The sequence below is a fragment of the Calidris pugnax genome, unplaced genomic scaffold (assembly GCF_001431845.1).
Source record: "Calidris pugnax isolate Ruff unplaced genomic scaffold, ASM143184v1 scaffold232, whole genome shotgun sequence".
Lineage (NCBI taxonomy): Eukaryota > Metazoa > Chordata > Aves > Charadriiformes > Scolopacidae > Calidris > Calidris pugnax.
Window position 1 is genome coordinate 750,093 of NW_015090956.1, and position 20,543 is coordinate 770,635.

A 20,543-nucleotide genomic window follows, 5' to 3' on the forward strand; every position below is an offset into this window, starting at 1 on the left:
TTTTTTTTATTTTTTTTTTTTTTGGGTTTTTTTTTTTTTTTTTTTTTTTTTAACTTGACAGCTAGGACTTCCGAGCCATTGGAGATTTTGAATGTGGCAGATCTCCTAGTGCAGTGGCACTGGTTTGAGAAGGCTACTTCAGACACTGGAAGGTCAGAAGAACAAGAACTGAATGGGGTAACTGAAAGCAGTGTAATTTTCAATGCTTTGAGGCATGGCAGCTGTCTGGGTCGATACCTGTGTTGTCACCCTCCTGGTGTCCCCTGCAGAATCTTCTCCTGCGTTACAGGTGTAAACACACCTTGTGTACATTTACCCCTAAACTGCAGAAGGGAAGGAGAGCACTGCCCACCACACGTTGCATCACTAGTTCCAATTAGTAGGCACCGACACAACAGGAGGGTTAAACAAATGGGACTGGAAAGACTTTAAAAAGGGATGAGCCTGAGAGAAATCTTTGTTCATTATGACAGATCAGTGACAATCCCTTCAGGTCACCAGGCTTCACATGTCCATCTGTTGCCATCTGTTCCCTAAACTCATCCTTTTTATTCAGATGCTCTGCTTAAAAATAAACCCAAACTACAAAAAGCTTCAACTCCATTCTGTACAAGTTCTCCATTTCCAGAGGCATTATTCCAGCTTTACACCTTCTCCTTCCGCTTTAATTTGGATACTTTCTTGACAGTTCCATTCTTGTTTAGAAGCTTCAAAACACGATCCTTGTGATCCAAGACCTTCAGCATGGAGTCTCGAGCCTCGTTGATTTGATCCATCACAAGTTTACACCTCTGCATATTCCCCTGAAATGAAACACCATCGTCATTAACAGCGGATCATCTGGTGCAAAGGATTGCTGTACCTTTTCCTAACAATTGTGTATTGTTTTCCATCACTTGTAACTGATGGCAATGGAAACACAGGAAGGCTACCTATGTGTTTTGTTTTTTTTTTAAAAATAGCCAGCTTTATCTCTTACTAACCTCAGTGGAGTATTTTGTAGTTAAGGGTAAAGGAGTTCTGCTGGGTTGGGAGGCCAAGGAACCTACCTGTATCAGTTCATTGATTCGATGCAAGTCGTCGTCGGTCGCTGCCTTTTTCTTAGGGATGAGTCCCTCCTGCAGGGCGGTCAGTCTCTCGTACACATCGTGCTCCAGGTTTGTCTAAAAGACATCAGCACTCCATGAGAAGGCTCACCACTAGCCCAGAAAAACATTCGCCCGCTTTAAGAAAGCTACACAGAGAAGATGGTCATTCTGTTCCCCTCTCAGCTGCTCATGTTAGTAATTCAGAAGATGGAGCCTCTGAGGTAGAGTGTGGCGCTATCGTTCTTACTGACATCCTAGTTACAGGATTGCTCCACTTCTGAACAAACATGGATCCTAACCAGAACTGCTTCCCCTACTTCTCACAATACTATTCCAGGAATGCAGAGGTTTTGGGGAGTTTGGTGCTAGAATGCAGAGCACCTACCTCACCCCCAACCTGAAACAGAAGCATCCAGGAATGTGGATCAGTGCTGCCTCCTCAGATCAGCCGCACCATCCCAAACAGACGCTTCTTCAGACCTGTGCATCAGCAGGAGGGAGTTGCCAATTTTGATCATCTGTACAAAATACATCAGCTCTTATGTCTGGATCAAAACCAACACTCTTTGTTTCCAAGCCACTTAACGCCACATTCCTGAGAAAGGGGAAAACATGTCCCACTCCCTTTGGGCGCTACACACCAAGCTCCTTTATGGTTTCCCCCTGTCAGATGAGCATGTACTGAGTTTGTAAATACATCCTCCTGTCTTACACAACTCCGCGTTCCCCCACGCTGTAGGAAGCTGGCAAGCCCCCTTCACCTACCAGCTGCAGCAGCTGTGCCGCGCAGAGATGGACCTTCCACCCTTGTGCACGACAGGATACACCCTTCTGATTGGCAATCTCCTGCAGCATAGCCTTCTTCTCTTCTGCCACCGGGAAAGACAAAGAAACGTTATTCAGATTTCAGGAGTTTGCCAGGCTTCGCTTCTCTAAAAAAAGCACTAACCCAAATCCTGCTCTCCATACATCTTAATGAATGAGGATGGGCAATGTTTTGATTCAAACAGGAGAACAGCTACGTATCTGCCCGCTGCTCTCATTTATTATCTGTATTTCCAGAAAAATGGCATTATAACCCATTTTTTCCCCCATTTAAAGGATGTAGTGTTTCAAACATCCTGCATGAAAAAGTAAAGGGTCCATCCTCTACCGCTAAAATATGTATCTACTCCCTCCTTCAGGTATTTACAGTCACAAGACCCCAGTCTGCTTAATAATTCTAAGATACAAGCTAAAAACCCTAAAAGCCAGTATCCGATCTCTGTTTTCCTCATATTAGAAAAAAAAAACCCACAACCTTTAAAAGTCCATTTGTTAGTTAACAAGACTAGTTATGCTAAGTCAAGAATATCTTTGATTAAATTGGCAAGTTTGTTAGATAGTAAGGGACTCGGAAAATTAATCTGCAGCACATCACCACAGCTCATCAATGTAATTGAAGGGTGACGTTCTTTATTAAGTTTCTATCACTGTATGTGAATACACTTCTTGATCACTATAGGATTTTTCTTTATTTTTTTTTTTTTTTACAGAATTACAGCTAGCTCTATCTAAGATCATTCCCTTCTTCTCTCCTCTGCCTAAATCTCTTGTGCTCTCAAGGCAATGTCTAGCTAATGGAAGTCACTAGCTTACTTCATCAAGCCTGGTCTTCCAAATTGCAATCAAAACCTTTATGTGGGATTGCTTATCAACAAACACCAGTTAAGTGCTCCTAAGACACCCTTAGGAGGTACAGCTGAAATGGCTCATCCCAGACGAGTGAAACTGTCAGCCTGCAAGAAAGAGACTGACCTTTCACGCGGACGTCGCTGTATCTCTGGAAGTGGTGGTAAGCGGCTTTCCAAGGATTGCGGTAATGACGGAGCAATGTGATAGGTGGCCTTGGACGCACAGGGACGTATCTTACACCTTCTTCATCTAGAAAAGGATGCAGGGAGAACTGTGTTATTATCCTCCTTTAATTAAATGGGTGAAAGTGGGAGATGAGGATGACACAGTAACTCCAGGAGAGGACCAGTAAGCACCACCTCATACAAAATGCTTTATCTATCAAGAAAGGTTATTTCCCCTGAACGTCGCTATACAGAAAGTGCTGAGAAACAGATACTTGGTTTCTGTATTATTTATATTTTCAAAGCAGGAGAATGACAGAGCGCCTTCTCTGAGAAACAAAAATCAAGACATTCGAATAGGAAAAAAAAACCCCAAACCATTAGAGATGACATTACCTATATACTCCTTTGGAGGAGACTTGCGCTTCTCTGCCTTTACCAGCAAGCTTTTGGCAGTGGATTTCTCATCATCGGTGCTGTTTGTTTCCATCATGTCCCCTTCCTCTGTGGAAATGACGTGCTGTTGCTTACGGGGTTTCTTCCTCGGGGAGGCACCAGGTGGCAAATCACTTGGAGGCATCGAAAGGTTGTTGGCCAGCAATGCCAAAGACGGGGACACAGTACTTGTAGTCAAAGGAGGGACTGCTGAGAAGGAAGAAAGAGGAGAAGAACCCAAACCATCAGCAGGGTAAAGGTAACACATGAGCGTTGTCTGAACATTACCTCCAACAGTAGTTCCTGTCTCAGTGCATTGTGAGGAGAGTGAAGTTTAAGAGCACTACAGCTCCATGTGTGTAGGCGGCCAGATATTAAGCCAGGAGCAATTGCTAGGACAAGCCTATACACTAAGTTCTTTAGCGTCTTGTAAACAAAAGTATAAAGAATGACAGCAGAGAAAACTGTCCCTCAGTTCCTTCACATTTGAAGTTTATGTCAGTTTAATGCTACAAAAAGGAATCCATGCTAACATCTCTCCTGTTTTACAGTAAACAGGGATCTTTGTACACGTGCCAGCCTGGATCAGTCAGTAGCGAGCAAGTCCCTTTCCTCTTGTAACAGGAGAGTCATATGCAATCAAACAGGACTGCAGCCCTCTCCTTGCAAGGTCCTACTTGTACTGCTGAGTCAACAGCGTCACGTCAGTAGGTTTCTGCACCAATCTGCACACCCTGAAGGTGGGCAGCAGAGTGGCAGGTGGCTTGAGGGAACACTCCTTGACATTTGGAGGGAAAAACTCAATCAGCCATGACTGATGCCACAGCAAAAATGTTCTGGGATAGGATCTCTTGACAATTTGGCATACCCACCATTGCCAGTAAGGGACAGAAGAACCCCAAAGACCTGAACGCTATCTGCCTGTGCTCCAGAGACACCTGGAGCAAGCAGCTTCTTTCATCACAGAACAACATGCAGCTTTAAGGAGATGGATAAACCCAACAACTAAACCAGAACTCTGATACTCATGAATGTGGGAACCATTTGCATCATTTTGTCACTGCATGTGCTCGACCTGAGATCCATAAGGATCTGAATGTTCATACCATTTGATAGGGACTACGGCCAAGCTGGATAAGTAAGGCAATATAATTAGTATTTATAAAAGTTTTAAAGAAAAATATCCATGAATCACAGGAGGGCCCTATGAAGTGACTCTGGGCAGTAATTCTTTATACACAAGAAAAGCCCTTGGACCTGAACAGTGGGATTGGTGAGAAAACTTGAATTAACCAAACTGATCCATAATATATTGATGCTGCTGCAGAGCATGTGCGTTTTAAGGAAGGAATTCACTCAGACTCTTCAGAGTTGGATCGTTTGAACATGAACAAAGCAGTCCCCATAACACGTGATATCATGGCAGATTAGGGAGAAAGCAAAGAACAACTTCATGAGTCAACAAGGGATAGGGAAGCCTTTGACGGGTGTTCTGTGCTGCCATGAAAGATATGCAATTTCATTTTGGGGATGGATGTGTTGAAATCCTCCTAATTTCTCCACTGTCTCAACAACAAAAGAAACAACCTGATGATTAACTACCACCTACCAGATACTGGTCGCATGATGTCCATAGGCTCCACCTCCTCTTTGATTTTTATCTCTGGCACCGCAGGACCCAGCACCGCTGACAGGGCACCGCTCATGGTTGATGGAGGAGCAGGGGCCGCCACAATGGTGGTAGAAGTTGGTGGAGCGGCCGGGACAGCTCCTGGAATGGTGGAGAGAGCTGCTGCAGGCTGGGAGGTGGGACTGGCTGCTGCGATGATTGTTGGAATGGCAGAGGGGGGCTGCTGGGAGGTGGGGGGGACCGCGATGGTGGGCTGCTCGCCGCCTTGATTAGACACTGCCTCCATAGACACAGTGACTGGGGTGGCCATGGACACATGGATTTCAGGTTTTGGCTTGGCACTGCAACACAAAAAAAGAGGAACAAACTGAAGTTAACTGCATCTCAGCCACGACCACCTACCACTGGGTTCAGGCTACCCAGTCCTTCCTGCACCCACAAGCAACACCTGGCTCAGCGACGTGTTTAACAACAGGAGAAGGTGTTATCTCACAGTTACATTTCCTCTTCCACTCCCTTTCTCATCTTTTTTATTTATTATAGATGCTGTTTTCTTCCAAACACTGTAATAAGCAAATCTGATGGCTAATTCCAGGTAACTTCAAAATACTTGTAAAAGGAGCAAGAGAGTTTCACCCTGCAGAGTAACAACAGGTACTTTGACCCAAAGCCGTACTGCCCCCCATGCTCCATTTGCAAGAGCTCCCACTGTGGGTTACAAGTTATGATTTTATAACTGTTAAGCCACTGAACTCAAATGAAGCAGGGTCGAAGCTCCATTTACCATTCCTCAGCATTAATTTCTAAGTATTATGGAAAAAAAGTTTCAAGGTCTATCCTTCACGATGTTTTTTTGTTTGTTTCTATGAAAGCTCATGACCACATCTTTTAAAAGGCTATTACTGCCTCAGCTTCACAGCAGCAGAACCTGTCAACTCTGTCCAAAGTCGTTACAATGACAAATTCAAAATAGATTAAGTTTTCCAAAAGAAAGGACAACGCTCCAAAGCCAAAGAATACACACACACACAAAAAAAAAGAAATTACTATGATGCAGTTGGTTGTTTCCTAAAGTCTTACCCAGCAGGCCTTGGTGATCCAGATGTGCTTCGCATAGTGCTCTCGACACGTGTGCTGGCTACTTCAGGTGGCTGAGGTGGAATTAAGCTTTTCCGGACTGCCAGCCTGGGAGAGACAGACACATCTAAGATTCCCAGCTCCCTGATGCAAGGAATCAGCCCTTTCTTGCCCAAACCAGGACAGGAGTTACAGCTGTATCTTGCACTGTCTTCAGTATAACTGACTTGCTACAGAGAGCCTCATTTTACTTTTCAAATTAGATGTTATGTTGCATTTTCTTTTAAGATAAAAGATTAGTTAGTCTGGCCTGGTCTCACCCCTGTTTAGGACTTCTCCTAATAACGCCAGCTTTACTTTCACCCCACCAGTCAGAGCATCTGACTGAGCTGCCAGGCTCCAACAGCAGACAAGGGGAGGTCTGGTCAGGCCACTGTCCTCCACCACCATTCCAAGACCAAGCAGATCATCTGGAACTAAACGGTGCTTGGAAAGGCATCTGCTTCCTTCAGGTGGGCTTGACTGTGTCAAAGCATGACTCCAAGACCTCAAGCCCTGTGTGGACATTGAGCAGCACAGGGATGAATACAGAAAGTACTTTAGAGGCTAAATTCAGTCTCCTGTGGGGCTGGAAGTCAAATTGTTGTCCAAAATAATCAACCTCTCAAATGGAAACATTATTTCTGTGATCTGCCTCTGCTTCTTTAATTTCTGTTTAAGTTTTACAGCCTGCAGCTTCTCTGCCTTAAAAAAAGGTTTCCACCCAAATAAAAAAAAAAAAATATAGGCAATTTTAGTCTCATAGGACATACCAGTTCCAAACATTTTCAGTTGTTAGTTTGCAGGAAATGCGTTGTTAATTCAAAAGCTGTCTCTTGCCTCTTTATTCAGGCATTTAAAAAAAAAAAAAATCAGACAGACAACATAAAATGTTTTAAGAGTTTAAGTTACTCCCTCCCTTTTTTTCTAATCAGATTTCCCAGCAGGGTACTAATCCCATCCTTTCTACTCAACCACATATTCTTCTAAGAAAAGCACTGAAGACAAAGCATGGAATTCTAATTTTAGTAGGTTATAAACTCTTTGGTTTCATTACACTAAGCAAGAAAGCCTCAAATCCACTTTCCCTCAAAAGGTCACTTTCAAGAGCTAGGACACAAACTGTCCTTCTCCTCATTTCATTACTGACAGCCAGAGAAAAGTATACCCTACCCTGGGGGAGGAAAAGCAGTGCATATCACAGGTCAGCAGGTTGCCCACAGCCACCGCTGACTGAAGAACCTCCTAGAACTTATCTCCACGGAAATGATTGCTTTTTAGCCAGGCTAGATTGCACCAAAGTGTTGCCCACGTGTCATCTTGAGTTCTACTCACCCATCCGTGGTTGGTTTCTTGCGGAGGATGCTGGGGCGTGGGGAAGAGCCCTGGGCAGGGGCACTGGCACTGGCGCTCTGGCTATGGGTTTGCACAACCGTAGTTGCTGCCGAAGCCGTGTTGAAGGTGTTGCTAATAGGATTGGCTACGATGGTGGCTCCATCTGCCAAGACTACTGCTGGGAAGGATGGACATGGAGATAGCAGAGAGAAGGACAGAGAGGGAAAAAAGCAGCAGTTACTTGAGGAAACGTGATGACAAAGCAGGTGTCTGCAGAGCACGGGTTGGTCCGTGCTCCCTTGACTCCCTCAACTTATCTGCGGCGCTTTCAGTCTTGTTCATAAGCAATACCTTTGCTACGAGCAATCTGATCACTGAATCTTCTGTAGATTCAGTGATGGAAGATGGAACCTACCTACTGCCTAACAACTGCTGCTGGAAGACGGAACCTACCTACTGCCTAACAACTGCTGCTAGGGAAATAATCTATTCCAGAAGAAACAGAAAACGCAGAAATCACTAGGGAGACCACCAACACAACTGGGACAACAGAATACCACCCCTGGTAGAGCCTACGTGGCAACACGTGCCACTTGTAAGCAAGCACCATCACCTATGTTTATGTTCCTCACCTTCTGCCAAAGAGTGTTTGGCCAACTAAATGATGCAGAGCATTTAGACAGTTGGGAAGTCACCACACAATACGTCTGCCAGCTTTGAAGCGGCCTATTCTCTGGGTTGCCATATCCCATTTCTTCAGGAAGTTGTTGGGCTTTCATCAGACCAGTCATTTTTAAGGAAAGATGGTTTCTATCACAGTCTGAGATGAGGTTACCAACTGCTGAAGGTACCTGGCCATATTTTAATTGCTACTGTCATCTAATGCGTAGCCGGAACAGTTTGGAGAACATCGTTTATTGTAAATGACTTTTCCCACTCAGGAAACTGAAAAGAATTATTTAAGCTCAGGGAGTACCAGTCTTTTCCACTGAAGTAACCCATTCAAGGCTGCGTACACACTCCACCCAGTAGGCTTAAAAAATAAACTAAGAAACAGCTAAAAAAATATTTGCTGGGAAAATATGCGTTTGGGTGTATTTAGTGTCCACTAGTTTCCGGAGAAACCAGAACACCATCAAAATTGGAGTAAAAACAACAACAAAAAATGAGCCAAATTTGTAGGGTGGAAGTTCATTTGCTGTGGTGAGGTCCAAGGCATGGACTTGGCTGGTGGCCCTTACCTGAAGTCTTGGTGTCGGCCTGCGGCTGCTGAGCGCTGATTGGTGCTGGCTGCAGCCCCTGCGTGCCGATTGGTGCGGCGGGGTGGAGTCCTTGCGTCCCGATTGGTGCCGGTTGGATGCCTTGGGCGCTGATTGGTGCTGGCTGGATGCCCTGGGCGCTGATTGGTGCCGGCTGGATGCCCTGGATGTGACGGGCGTGGGAGGCATCCACGGTCATCAGCTGCATGGGGTTGAGGTGGACGGTGGAGGCCACTCCGACGCCGGTCTGAGCCGTGATGGCCGAGTTGGGGGCCTGGGCTGAAACTGGGGGCAGCGACACAGACACCTCGTCACGCCTGCCCGGTGGGTGGCCTCGCCTCCCCCTCGCTCAAAGATTTACTTTTAAAAACTACTTCGCTTTGAAAAAATTAAGTTTTCCAGCCTGGCTGGAGCACTAATAAATTTGAGAGTGGCCAGATTGTCTGCCAGAAGAATGAAATATTACTGTTTACTTCCACTCCATTTTCTGTTTCCAACGGCAACGAGAGAAAAGTTGAAGTTTAACCCTACTTTTAAAGTTAGGCTGAAATCACATTTGTACCCAGCTTCCAGTCGTAGAAATTTGTCCACTATTTTTGCTCACTATCTTATTTTACAAAGCCTCTAAGTACCAACACTTCGCATTTTTCCTGCCTTAAAAAAATTAATAAATAAATCAGAAGCCTAAGCTATTTATTTTGAAAAGACAGTCTTTCTGCAGAGCTTATCGTTACATCAATTAAAAAACTCTCCAAACCTTTGACTATACCAAAGCAGACAGAGAAAGCAGAGACTCAAGCAGAAATACCTTAAAACAGGGCTTGCTTCCTTACCCCCTTTCCCCAGCCACATCAATATAAGAGAAATTTTCCTTAGCACAAGTGGACAAACTGTTCTGAAGCTGAGTACAATCTTATCCGACCCAGAACAGGGGCTGCAATTACGGGCTGGATCCTGCAGCTAAAATGAACACGAAATCTTCAAAATCTTCTTGCGGCAGAACAATGTTCCCAATGAAGCACCTGTTCCAAGAAGTTCAATTCACTCGTTCGAATTTACAGCTCTAAGCAACTCTGATAACATTTTTCCAGCTCCATTCTACAGTGCGTTACTTTTTCCCCCAGGGTGCTGTCAGACCACCTGCAGTTCCTGCATCTCCAGATTTCCAGTCTTTACAGGGCAGTTACCAGGATTTCTGCAGCCACACACAGAACCAACGTGCGAACTTGCCGACAAAGGACCTGCTTGCTAACAATGGAGAGCCCTCTCATCGCAGAACCAGCTGGTTTTGTCATTGTCACAGGATTTCCATGAAGTTCTTGTGCTGACAAAGACACTCTAAAAATAGCTGTCAAAACTCTGAAATCTGGCACCGGCTCCCTGAAAATGGCTTCTGCATAAACTATGGCACATTAATTCTCTTAGTAGAACACCTTATGCAAACCACTTTTGTTGCAGCAGAACAACAAAAATCCAACAAAATCCTGCATAAACACAACCACCCTTTGGAAAGCCAAAATCCTTCCTCAAAATTCCTTATTGACACTCCTTACCTCGAAGATCTTTTAAAAAGCCTCCTCTGCACTTTGGGTGTTGCCCAGGGACGGTGTGGAGTCCCCTTTTCTGGAGATTTTCAAGACCTGCCTGGATGCAGTCCTGAGTAATGTGCTCCAGGCAATCCTGCTTTGGCAGGGAAGTTGGACTGGATGATCTCTAGAAGGTCCCTTCCAACTCCAACAATTCTGTGATCCCTTGTTATACCTTGTATCCTCTGCTTTGAGTTGTCACCTGTTACTGCCATAATTAGTACCTTCAACTGAGGCTTCAAATCAATGTAACAAGCAACATGTCTCTGTCAATGAGCTCCTGCTGAACCATCTCGATGTGCTTTTTAAAAAATTAGCATTAGCCTACCATCAATCACCCCAATATGCTACTAAAACTCAAACTCCTGACAGTCTGCAGTCACATTCTATCAGGGGCTCTGTAACCACTCCCCAACCACAGCTCCTGACACCACTCACCTGCACATTCTCCTTTAAAACCTTCAGCCAAAGTGCAGGAAGGTATAAAAGAAGCTCACTTGGCCCTTTTAATCATCCTGAGGCCCACCTCAATTCCTGACATGACTTACAGTCAGGACTTGCAACTTTTCACTGGAATTTCAGTGATGGAAAGAGCAGGCCCTGGTAACTCATCCACCCCATGTGTATTTTCCCATTCAGCAAACCTTTGCCACCTCGATATCCTTCCACATTCCCTCTACACTGCTCAAGGGTGACGTGCTGCCAGCAGACACAGATGTTGCATGAAAATTCAAATCCCAATCAGGATTCAAGGGCTCGTGATTACCATGTGAGAGAGAACAGTCCCACACCACTCAGTACGGTAAAAGCACTCCAAATTTTGGCACAGAGAATGACATAAGTTTGGGTTGACTACATGGGCTTACGTTACACTTAATTTTTTACTTCTGTAAGTTATTGCAACAGTTCAAACATGTTAATTGCCCTATTTATTTTTTTTTAAAAGGAATACTGGAGTGTGCAATGCAGCTTTTTTTTTTTTCCCCTACTTCTGGTTCAGGTTTCTCCCTCATTCACACACATTCATGCTGAAAGAGTTGAAAGTGGGATTCTCAGAACACTAGGAAATAGACAGGCACCAAAGAACTGGTTTGGTTTGGAGGAGTTTCATTGTTTTGATTTGTGGAATCCAAACCTTTAACTTATAGAGATGGAAACCCTTGGATATCAGAAGTGAAGCTGCTGAGAAAACTGTTGTTACCTGTATTTAGCAGGTCTCTGAAGTAGTTCAATGAGTTTTCCCCCTACCATGAGTTTTCCTCTCAGCTAACAAGTTGAAGACATTTTGTGACAAATGGTCAGAGTGAGGCATAAAAGCCTCTTTGCTTCTCCCACTGCTAAAGCTGAGGCATAAGCCAACAACCAAACAAAGCATCAAACTCCACTTGCCCCAGAGCTTGTCTCACCTGGATACTGGCGAATGGTGGACACGGAGCTGGTGATGGGGGTGTAGGTGTGCGCAGTCAGAGGGTAGGCAGAGGGTGGGTAGGTTGGTAAGAAATACTGGAACTGGACAGGCACCGACTGCCTACGGGCATCAGAGAGAGCAAGTATTACACACACCATTTCAACTGTTCATCTTCAGCCTTTGGGCCACTCACTGAGTTTCATCATCCCAACTCTCATAAGCCAGCAAGTATCTCAGCCATCATCATTCATTCAAAACTACCAAATCCCCACACAGGGTTTTAAAAACACATTATTTCCAGCATCTCAGAACCTAGAACAGCAGTGAGGCACACAAAAACACACACTCTCATTCCCAGAGCTATTATTTCCCTACCTGTTGTCATTTCTGGTTTCCATTGCTACTGGGTTTGGTGATGCCCGGTGACTAGAGAGGGGTATGAGATTACTCCTCTCTGCTGTGTAATCAGACTGAATCCGGGGAGAAGTATGCGTGATTTGCTGAGGAACCACTTTAGCTGCATAAAGACAAACATGTAATCAGTTAACAATCAAAGGAAAAGTTGGCAGAAGCTGGAAAAGCAAGATTAATTCTCCTGGCAAAGCCCCCAGTATTCCTCCCTTGCCCCCTGCCAATAAAAAAACCACCCCATCCCCAGATGATTTCCTATCCAGTGATGACAAGTTTCCTCAATAGGAAGAAAAAACAAGGGAAATGAGGCATTTTTTATCTATTTGTACCAGAATAAGTGGACATTATAAATGCATATATAAATGATATTTGCTAACAGATCAAGTTACTCTAGTGCTCAAATGAATTTTTTTTTTCTTGTCCTTAGGATCAGCCAAATCTTTTCTGCTGTCAAGAACGTCCTTATCCAAGTTTTCAAAGCAGAACTTGACAGAGCAAGGGAAATGAGATCAAGGCAGACAGAGACATACATAGACAGAGGCCAAGAAAAGGAAGAAAACACCTACAAAAGCTGTACAGGAAACACTGATGCATCAAGATACAACTTCACTCCTTGAAAATTTTTGGCAGGGAAAGATATTACAAGATTTCAAACAAACAAAGAAGGAAATCAGCCGGAAGAGAGAGATGAGCAAAAGGAAACTTATGCAGCTCTGCAGGAAGCATCTCTGGCAGATTCCACATCTAGGCAAGTAAGTTTCCCACCTTCAGACCACAGTGCATTTACCTCCTAATGCACACGGTAACCACCTCGACGAGGCTGATGCCTCAAAAAGCACAGGAAGGAACATACAAAATCAACTATGAAAGCCATATTCTATCACCAAGCAGTTGCAACTCCTAGAGGAAAGATAGTACAAGATTTCAAAAGAACAAGAAGGAAATCAGCCGGAAGAGAGAGATGAGGGAAAGATATTACAAGATTTCAAACAAACAAAGAAGGAAATCAGCCGGAAGAGAGAGATGAGCAAAAGGAAACTTATGCAGCTCTGCAGGAAGCATCTCTGGCAGATTCCACATCTAGGCAAGTAAGTTTCCCACCTTCAGACCACAGTGCATTTACCTCCTAATGCACACAGTAACCACCTCGACGAGGCTGATGCCTCAAAAAGCACAGGAAGGAACATACAAAATCAACTATGAAAGCCATATTCTATCACCAAGCAGTTGCAACTCCTAGAGTTTACAGTGCGGGCTCTAAAATGCCAGAAGGCCCAAGTTTGTCTACAAATTCAATTGAGTAAGTTCATGAGCCATTTTACTATTTATTCCTCCTGGAACATCAGTTTCTTCCTGGTATTAAAAAAAAGCTATGCCACAGCAGATCTGTTAATTGGTTTCTCCCAGCTTGAACCGATTTTCTTCCCCTCCTTAATTTGCTGATGTGCACCAACACTACCAGCATAAACACGAAATGGAAGCATCAGTTACACGCTCTCCTTAAAACTGAAATCACTCACCAACTGGGATGTTTGAGGTCGTGACAGCTGTAGCATGGGAAGAATGGGAGGGCATTGTCATGGTGACAATGGTGCTTGTAGGCGCTTGGGTGTGAGACACAGAACCTAAAGGAAAAAAACAAACAAAACCATACAAGATCTTTCTACAGAACCCTATTCCACCAGTGTATCTACAGCCAAATAAAGAGGTGGGGGGAAACCCCAACCCAGACAAACCTCCCCAAAGAACTCAGCAATTTCTCTCCCAAAGTCTGCTCACGCACTTCCAAGTGCAGTCTTTACCATAAATAATTCCTCAAAGGTAATCGGGTCCCATCTTCAAGGACAAAGAACAAGAAAAAACCCAACAAAACCTGCACCCCACAGCTCTCCCCCATTAGCACCACGAATACTCACCAGCTGTGGTTGCTGAAGCAATCGTATTCGTTGCCAAAATAGGTGCCACTGTTGCTGCTGCCACTGGAGTACCGGTACTGAAAATGGTTTTCTATGAAAAGAAAAGAAAAATCTTCAAGTGAAAACAAGCAACTTTAAAATATTTACTTAGTACGGGATCATGCTGGGCTGTAAAGAACATGAACTTTTAACATCATACTAACTCTTTTCCCAAGAAAAGAAAAGAAAGAAACAAAAGAGATGTCTAGAAGCAGCAAGAGGGTTTGTTGGGTGGTTTTTCCCCCCCCCACCCCTTCTTGGAGTTTACCTGAGCCATGGTGTGGAGCTGTGGCTTCTGTGTTCCTATGGCCGGGTGAGAGGGTAGTGTGATGCGCGTGGCCGTGTCCCTGGGCTGCGCAGGCCGCTGGATGCTGATAGCTGCCGAGGGCGGGTGCTGCTGGATTGACAGCGTGGGTCGACTGGAGAGAAGGAGAAATAGGTATGAAGATAACCACCAGGATACCGGGCAGGAAAGATAACACGCAGGGACACACATGAGGCCTTGGACTCTGTCACTTTGAAACCAGCTCCACGATCAAATACACAGTCAAATTTATTATTTTAACTACATTGCTCTGTCCCCATCTTCTCTAAGTACCCAACTAGGAGGGCAGACTTATCTATAACTCCTGTCAGCTCATAAAAAAGACTTTCTCTCAAGGATGCTTTTCAACATTCGTGTATCATTTTTTTTCCACTGTGGCTTCATAGAAAAGACGGGCTGAATAAGCCACAGCTTCCCACAACATTAAGCTCTCTCTCTCTCAAAGTAACGGTTCACATTTGTAGTCATTTTTATTCACAGAACTGAAAGCACTTGCACTGTGTGAGCATTGCTACGTTTGTATTGTACCACCCCACATCTGGAAGATTGTCAGCTCTGTATGATTAACATCATCCAGCTGAAACATCAGCTCATGGATGCTTCCCCTTCCTGCAGCCTCTGAAAAGTCAAAGCACTACAGATTTCAGAGGGTCTTTACCTGAGGGTTGATTCCGTAGCATGCGCTGCTGTTGTAGTTATAACAGGGGACTGAGCTCGTGTGGCTGAGACAGTTGCCACCACAGCTGGAGGAATAGTGCTTGAAGTTGTCACGGGAGGACGAGACTATAAAAACAAGTCAGACAGACACCATCAGAAAAGAAATTCTGCTATTTAGATAATAACTAGGAATTACTTGGCTAAAACTGTTTTTTCTACATCATATCACTGAGTTTTGACATCTTAAGACATTTCCAGTCTTTCTGACTTGATCTGCAAGCTCCTATGTCCTGGCTTTCAAAGCATGTACATCATAGGAATCAGTAACCAACACAGTTAACAACACCGGATCTCTTGAAGGTCTTTAAGAAAAAAACCCCAAAGGTCAGTTCCCTTCAGAAAGAACAGAAACTCTGATCCAAGTATATGCAGGAAGTCAAAGGTGATTACATCGGCATCCTAATCCAAGGCACAAAGTAAAGGTGTTTAACCCTTTACCCTCACATTGAACACTAGCACTGGTGTGGGGAGACGATATCTACAACCTTCTCCTTAGACGTGTGTATAAGCGGAGATACGCAGAAGCATATTAAAGTGAGATTTGTTTTCTTTTATTCTACATAAGAATAAATCAACATGAGCATGTTGTGTCCGATCTTCCACACTTTAAAACTTGGGTGTATCTAAACTAAATCCTCTTCCCAGTTTCTCAGCACTTTGGAGACAGTTAAAATCCCCATTTCTGGCACCAAGGCCACAAAAGAGAAAAAAAAACCACAGGAGTGATGCAGCTATTTCCCTACTCGCTACTGGAAACTGGTACCCAAGGCAAAGAACTGGAAGAAATAACAACATCCAGCCCAAGAAAGACAGAGTCACAGGTTACGTATTACAAGTGAAGTGGCAGGAAGAAGTGGGAAAGACAGAGTCAGAGGTATTACAAGTGAAGTGGCAGGAAGAAGTGGGAGCGGGCGGGCGGCGCTGCGCAGAGCTGCCTGGCTGCTACCTGCCTGGATGGGCTGGTGGATGATGTGCTGAACCGCTGGCTGAGCCGTGGCCGCGTTGGGCAGCTGGGAGGCTGGCCTCAGGACTGTGGTTACTTTAGAACTGGACATCACTGCAGCAGCTGCTGCCCCTGGGAAACAAAGCAAGCACGTTAAATACCGGGCACCCAGATGGCTCCATTATGACCAGAGACAATTAACTGGTAAGTTTTTCAGTTTTAATTTATTTCCTACGTATGTCAGTTCAGGTAACAGTGGTTTAAATGTAAGGCTTACAACAGATACTCATAAGGTTCACAAAACTATGTAGTTGAAGGGTAAGTATTACGTTAAACAAACTGTCTTTATTGATACCTCTTACTCCCCTATAATAACCTTATATTGCAAACCCAATCTTTTTTTATTCTGAGTCAGTAGAAATCAAACAGTTTGATCCCTGAGCTAATACATAAATAAGTCACCTTATACTGATTTATAGTCAGTAGAAATCAAACAGTTTAATCCCTGAGCTAATACATAAATAAGTCACCTAATGCCAACAATAATTTCCCTGCACTTGATGAAGCTCTGAAGAAAAATACATGTCCAATAGAAGAACAACAAAACAAAAAAACCCACCCCAACCAACTTTTAAAGCTACAACAGCAGAGGACTTTGGTTAATTCGCCTACCGTTGGCTGCCTCCTGATCAAAAGAAATTGCTGTCAAAGGCAAATAGCCTTGAAATCATTTGATGGACTAGACTGCAGAGCTTCTCTAGATGTCCCTAATTGAAATTATTCCCTCAAAAGGTAAGATTCAAGCTGAGAGAATAAGAACAGGATTAAAAAAACCGAAACAAACCATGCACTAAGCGACATACAAAGTTTATGGCAGCTGTCACACAAGAATTGAGTGAACAAAACTACATTTTACTTCTATTACAAATAAAGCTGCACAGTCCTTCCACCTGCTCTAGGAAAAGATTAGGTCTTTACTTTTCTTGAGTGACCAAGATCAAATATGAAAAAAAAAATATATATATAAATGGTACTTTGAATTCAGATCAGTTTAAAGTTGAACTGGAAACCCAACCCATAAGCTTTTTTTAAAGTCAAACTGCAGCCAGAAATCAGACAGACTGTATTAAGCACAGGATTCTTTTCAAGGGGCTGATCTCCTGGTGTATAAGCTGTAGCCACCAAAACCCTGGGAGACAAGAGGCTGTAGTCATCACCAGCCTTTCCAAGCAAATGCACACAATATGCTATGTTACCATGCACAAAAGTGCACAAGAGATCCTGTCACAAGTGGGTACAAGACCACGCCTCACAACTGCACAGGTGCCACTGTCACAGGTGAACAACGCTTCCTACCAAGACCCTACATGACATTGTGCAGGGCAGGTCAGTCTATACCCGTGGATATTTTGTCTTCAAAGTGCTCACTGCTTTAACAGCTGGAATAAGAGATATGCTGGTACCTGCCAGCAGTTTCTACACCGTCACACAGTCCTGCCCTGCGTGGCTGAAGGAGACCTAATGCTGAAAAGGCCAGCAGTCACCGATTCATGTTGGCAGCTTTATCAGTTCAAGTGTTAGCAGAGAGGGGGAGGCCCGATGTGCCTGCCTGGAGAGGCTGTGAGCAGGAGGTGGGGGTGGCACAGTGAGAGCTTACCTCGGGGTAGGTGAGAAGCCCCGATGTGTAGGGGAGGCCCAGGAGCGCTGCTTCTGATGATAGACATCTGCACGTTGGTAGCCATGATGTGGTGCAAGTTACTAGGATGGCCCTGCAGAGTTTAAGAAATAACAACACCCAAAAGAAAGGATGAGCTGCCTTGACAAGAATTAACAGCCACGCTAACAGCATTACCATATCTGAGTCCCACGGACAAAAAAGAGATTTTGTAGAAATACTTGGTGTTGTACCAAGGCCGCCTGCTTTTACAAGCTGAGTGGGGAAAGAGGCAGATATCCTTTATCCAGGATAAAGTTACAGAACCTGCTGACACTGTGTGTGCAAGACGTAAACATTTATCCCGTTTCACTGATCTATTTTTTTTTCTGATTGGCACGTGGGTGACATTCAGTCAGCAGTCACCCACACATCAACCAGAGAGATGGCCCTTCTGCCATTAGTGACTTTTAAGGCACAGATTCATACCAACTCTCCAGTAAAATCAAGAGGATAGTGGGAACCTGCCAAATTCTGCAACAAATTAATTCTATTTTCTAATAACACCGGACTTCCCAAGGATATTCAGGAGGAGGACAAAACTCCACTGAATCTGCTGCAGACCCTCAGCCAGCCTAACTCAAATCCACCTAAAGGCACTTCACATCAAACCCCTGAAACTTCAGAGGTTTAAGTGATGAGTGTTCTGGCAAACTAGTTTCAAATCACGAGGCCTGGCTCTGCTGTGAAATTCAGAGGGGGAAAAACGTTTCTAAAGCATTATCTACGTCCCTTCCCTCAAATTTTGTCACTAGTGGTTTAATAAGAACACACTGCAGAGCCACGAACTGTTCACCAGTCTCTTCTGTCCCACTCCCAGAAGAACTAAGGAACACTGCAGCGATGAATCCCTGAGCCTCAGCTTTAATGCTCTGATCCAGCAACCAGTGGCCACCGAACTGGGAAGCCCACTCCTCTCTACCTTCCCTCCTTCTTCAAGAGCCCACCTTAGTTGTACCAATACTAATACTGGTCTGACCATGCAGTGAGCTGGAACAGAGCAAAAAAAAACAACCAAAAACCCAACCAAAGAAAATAACCCAGACCTGTTGCCCACTGATTGTTGCCACGGGAATGGTTGGAGCCTGCGGTATGTTGCTTTCCATGGTCACAGTAACTTGCCCAGGAACCTTTGTGGGAGCTGAGAGAGTAGAGGGTGGAGCAGGAGCGATGGGCCGGCTGGGCATGGTGGGCTTCAGGGGAGGCTACAAGAAACACAAAGACAGAAATGTTGGCAACTCCAAATGAGAGGTCACTGTCGGAAGCAGAAATGGTTTTGAGGGGAGACACAGCCTGGAGAGAAAGTCACCTTTGCGCAAGGATAAATATGGTTAAGTTTACTGAAATCACTCTTCTCTTAAGAGATTAAAAAAACCCCACCCACCCCCAAAAATAATGCTGTGATACTGCAAAGCCCTCAGGGTGTCATAGGGAACAGCTCAACCCAGGAGGCGGCGTACAGTCAGCACAAGCAAAAAGCTTAAGAAACAAAAGCAGGGAAGTTTTTGGCGGGATTTATTTTTTCTCAACGTTCTTAACTTGCAATATAGATTGTATTTCTCCTCCCTCAACGAATTGTGAGCCCCAGTTACCTTCATAAGTCCTTCTGAAAAGGAAAGCGGGACGGCCGGAGTCAAATGTGCTGGTGGTGCCGTGACCGTCACCGGGGCAGCCGACTGGACAGGGTGGTGCTGTGTCAACATCTGAACCTGGGGGTACGGCCGAACCACCACCGGCTCCTGCTTCTCTTCCCGGGGCTGTATGGAGCCACCGGGGCCAAGGTGCTCTCTGGGAGCAACTTCTGAGTCGCGGCTGGAATCATCGCTCACTAGCGGGAAAAGAGAAAAAAAAAACAACAAAAAAAAGACCAAAAAAAAGAGAACTCTGAGGAAAAAGGTAAAAAAAGGTTAACGAGTTCCCCTTGGTCACCCACCAGGTCAGAGAGGTGACGGCAGAAACAGTCTAAATAGAAGAAATCCACCCTTACAATCACGGGTATCCCAAGGATGAGAAGCCTGGGAGCTCTGGAGCTGCTTCCCCTCAGAGGAGATGGGCCCAGCCACGCCGGGCAACCCCGGCTCCCCTCGGCAGCTCTTCTTCAGAGATTGACCGATTTTTATTTCGAGCGGAAAACGCCCAATTATGTAAATAACCGGCCTCGAGTTCCACAGCGAATGGGTAGTTTTTTAAGAACTCTTCATTTAATGTCTTATGGCTCTGAATATCAAGCTGAAAAACACGCATAACCCCCCCTCCTCCCCCCAGCCACGCCGGGCAACCCCGGCTCCCCTCGGCAGCTCTTCTTCAGAGATTGACCGATTTTTATTTCGAGCGGAAAACGCCCAATTATGTAAATAACCGGCCTCGAGTTCCACAGCGAATGGGTAGTTTTTTAAGAACTCTTCATTTAATGTGTTATGGCTCTGAATATCAGGCTGAAAAACATGCATAACCCCTCTTCCTCCCCCCATCCCCCCCAAAAAAGCGAAGCCGCTCCCCGCAGTGTCCTGCCCAACACCTGCGGCCCGGGCCGGGGCGGCAGTGCCCGGAACCGGGGCTCCGCCTCCAGCTGCACCGACCATTCCCGTACCCGGCGGGAGAGGCGGGACGGGACGGCTCATCCTCACGCCCCGACCCCCGGCCGAGGCACCGGGACGGCTCCCCGCCTCGCCTCGTCTCGGCACCTCCCCCCGCGGGACCCGGCGCCCCCTTACCTGCGGCGGCGGCGGCGGGGGCGATGAGGCCGGTGGAGCCGCCGGTGGGGCCGGGCGGTGGGGCAGGTC

General features: G+C 45.2%; 1 protein-coding gene across 1 annotated transcript; it reads right to left on the reverse strand.

The window, feature by feature from the left end:
* Nucleotides 1-20: 20 nt before the first annotated feature.
* On the reverse strand, nucleotides 21-19,588 carry SAP130 (Sin3A associated protein 130kDa). Its single transcript, XM_014952182.1, has 19 exons — nucleotides 19,353-19,588; nucleotides 18,807-18,965; nucleotides 17,704-17,815; nucleotides 16,054-16,178; nucleotides 15,045-15,169; nucleotides 14,330-14,480; nucleotides 14,023-14,113; nucleotides 13,627-13,731; nucleotides 12,071-12,212; nucleotides 11,694-11,815; nucleotides 8,684-8,986; nucleotides 7,443-7,620; nucleotides 6,072-6,176; nucleotides 4,971-5,332; nucleotides 3,323-3,568; nucleotides 2,886-3,011; nucleotides 1,854-1,957; nucleotides 1,050-1,163; nucleotides 21-803 (listed from the first exon to the last, which is right to left on the reverse strand). Exons 1-19 carry the CDS (start codon nucleotides 19,461-19,463, stop codon nucleotides 645-647), a joined length of 2,940 nt encoding a protein of 979 aa, XP_014807668.1. The 5' UTR covers nucleotides 19,464-19,588; the 3' UTR covers nucleotides 21-644.
* Nucleotides 19,589-20,543: the final 955 nt, after the last annotated feature.

Excerpts from the sequence above, each read along its gene's own strand:
- SAP130 (XM_014952182.1), bottom strand. The coding sequence starts at position 19,463 with ATGTTGACACAGCACCACCCTGTCCAGTCGGCTGCCCCGGTGACGGTC. Across the intron at positions 18,966-19,352 it reads TTTCAGAAGGACTTATGAAG|CCTCCCCTGAAGCCCACCAT; the intron begins GTAACTGGGGCT and ends TGTTTCTTGTAG. Across the intron at positions 804-1,049 it reads GAATCAATGAACTGATACAG|GGGAATATGCAGAGGTGTAA; the intron begins GTAGGTTCCTTG and ends GTTTCATTTCAG.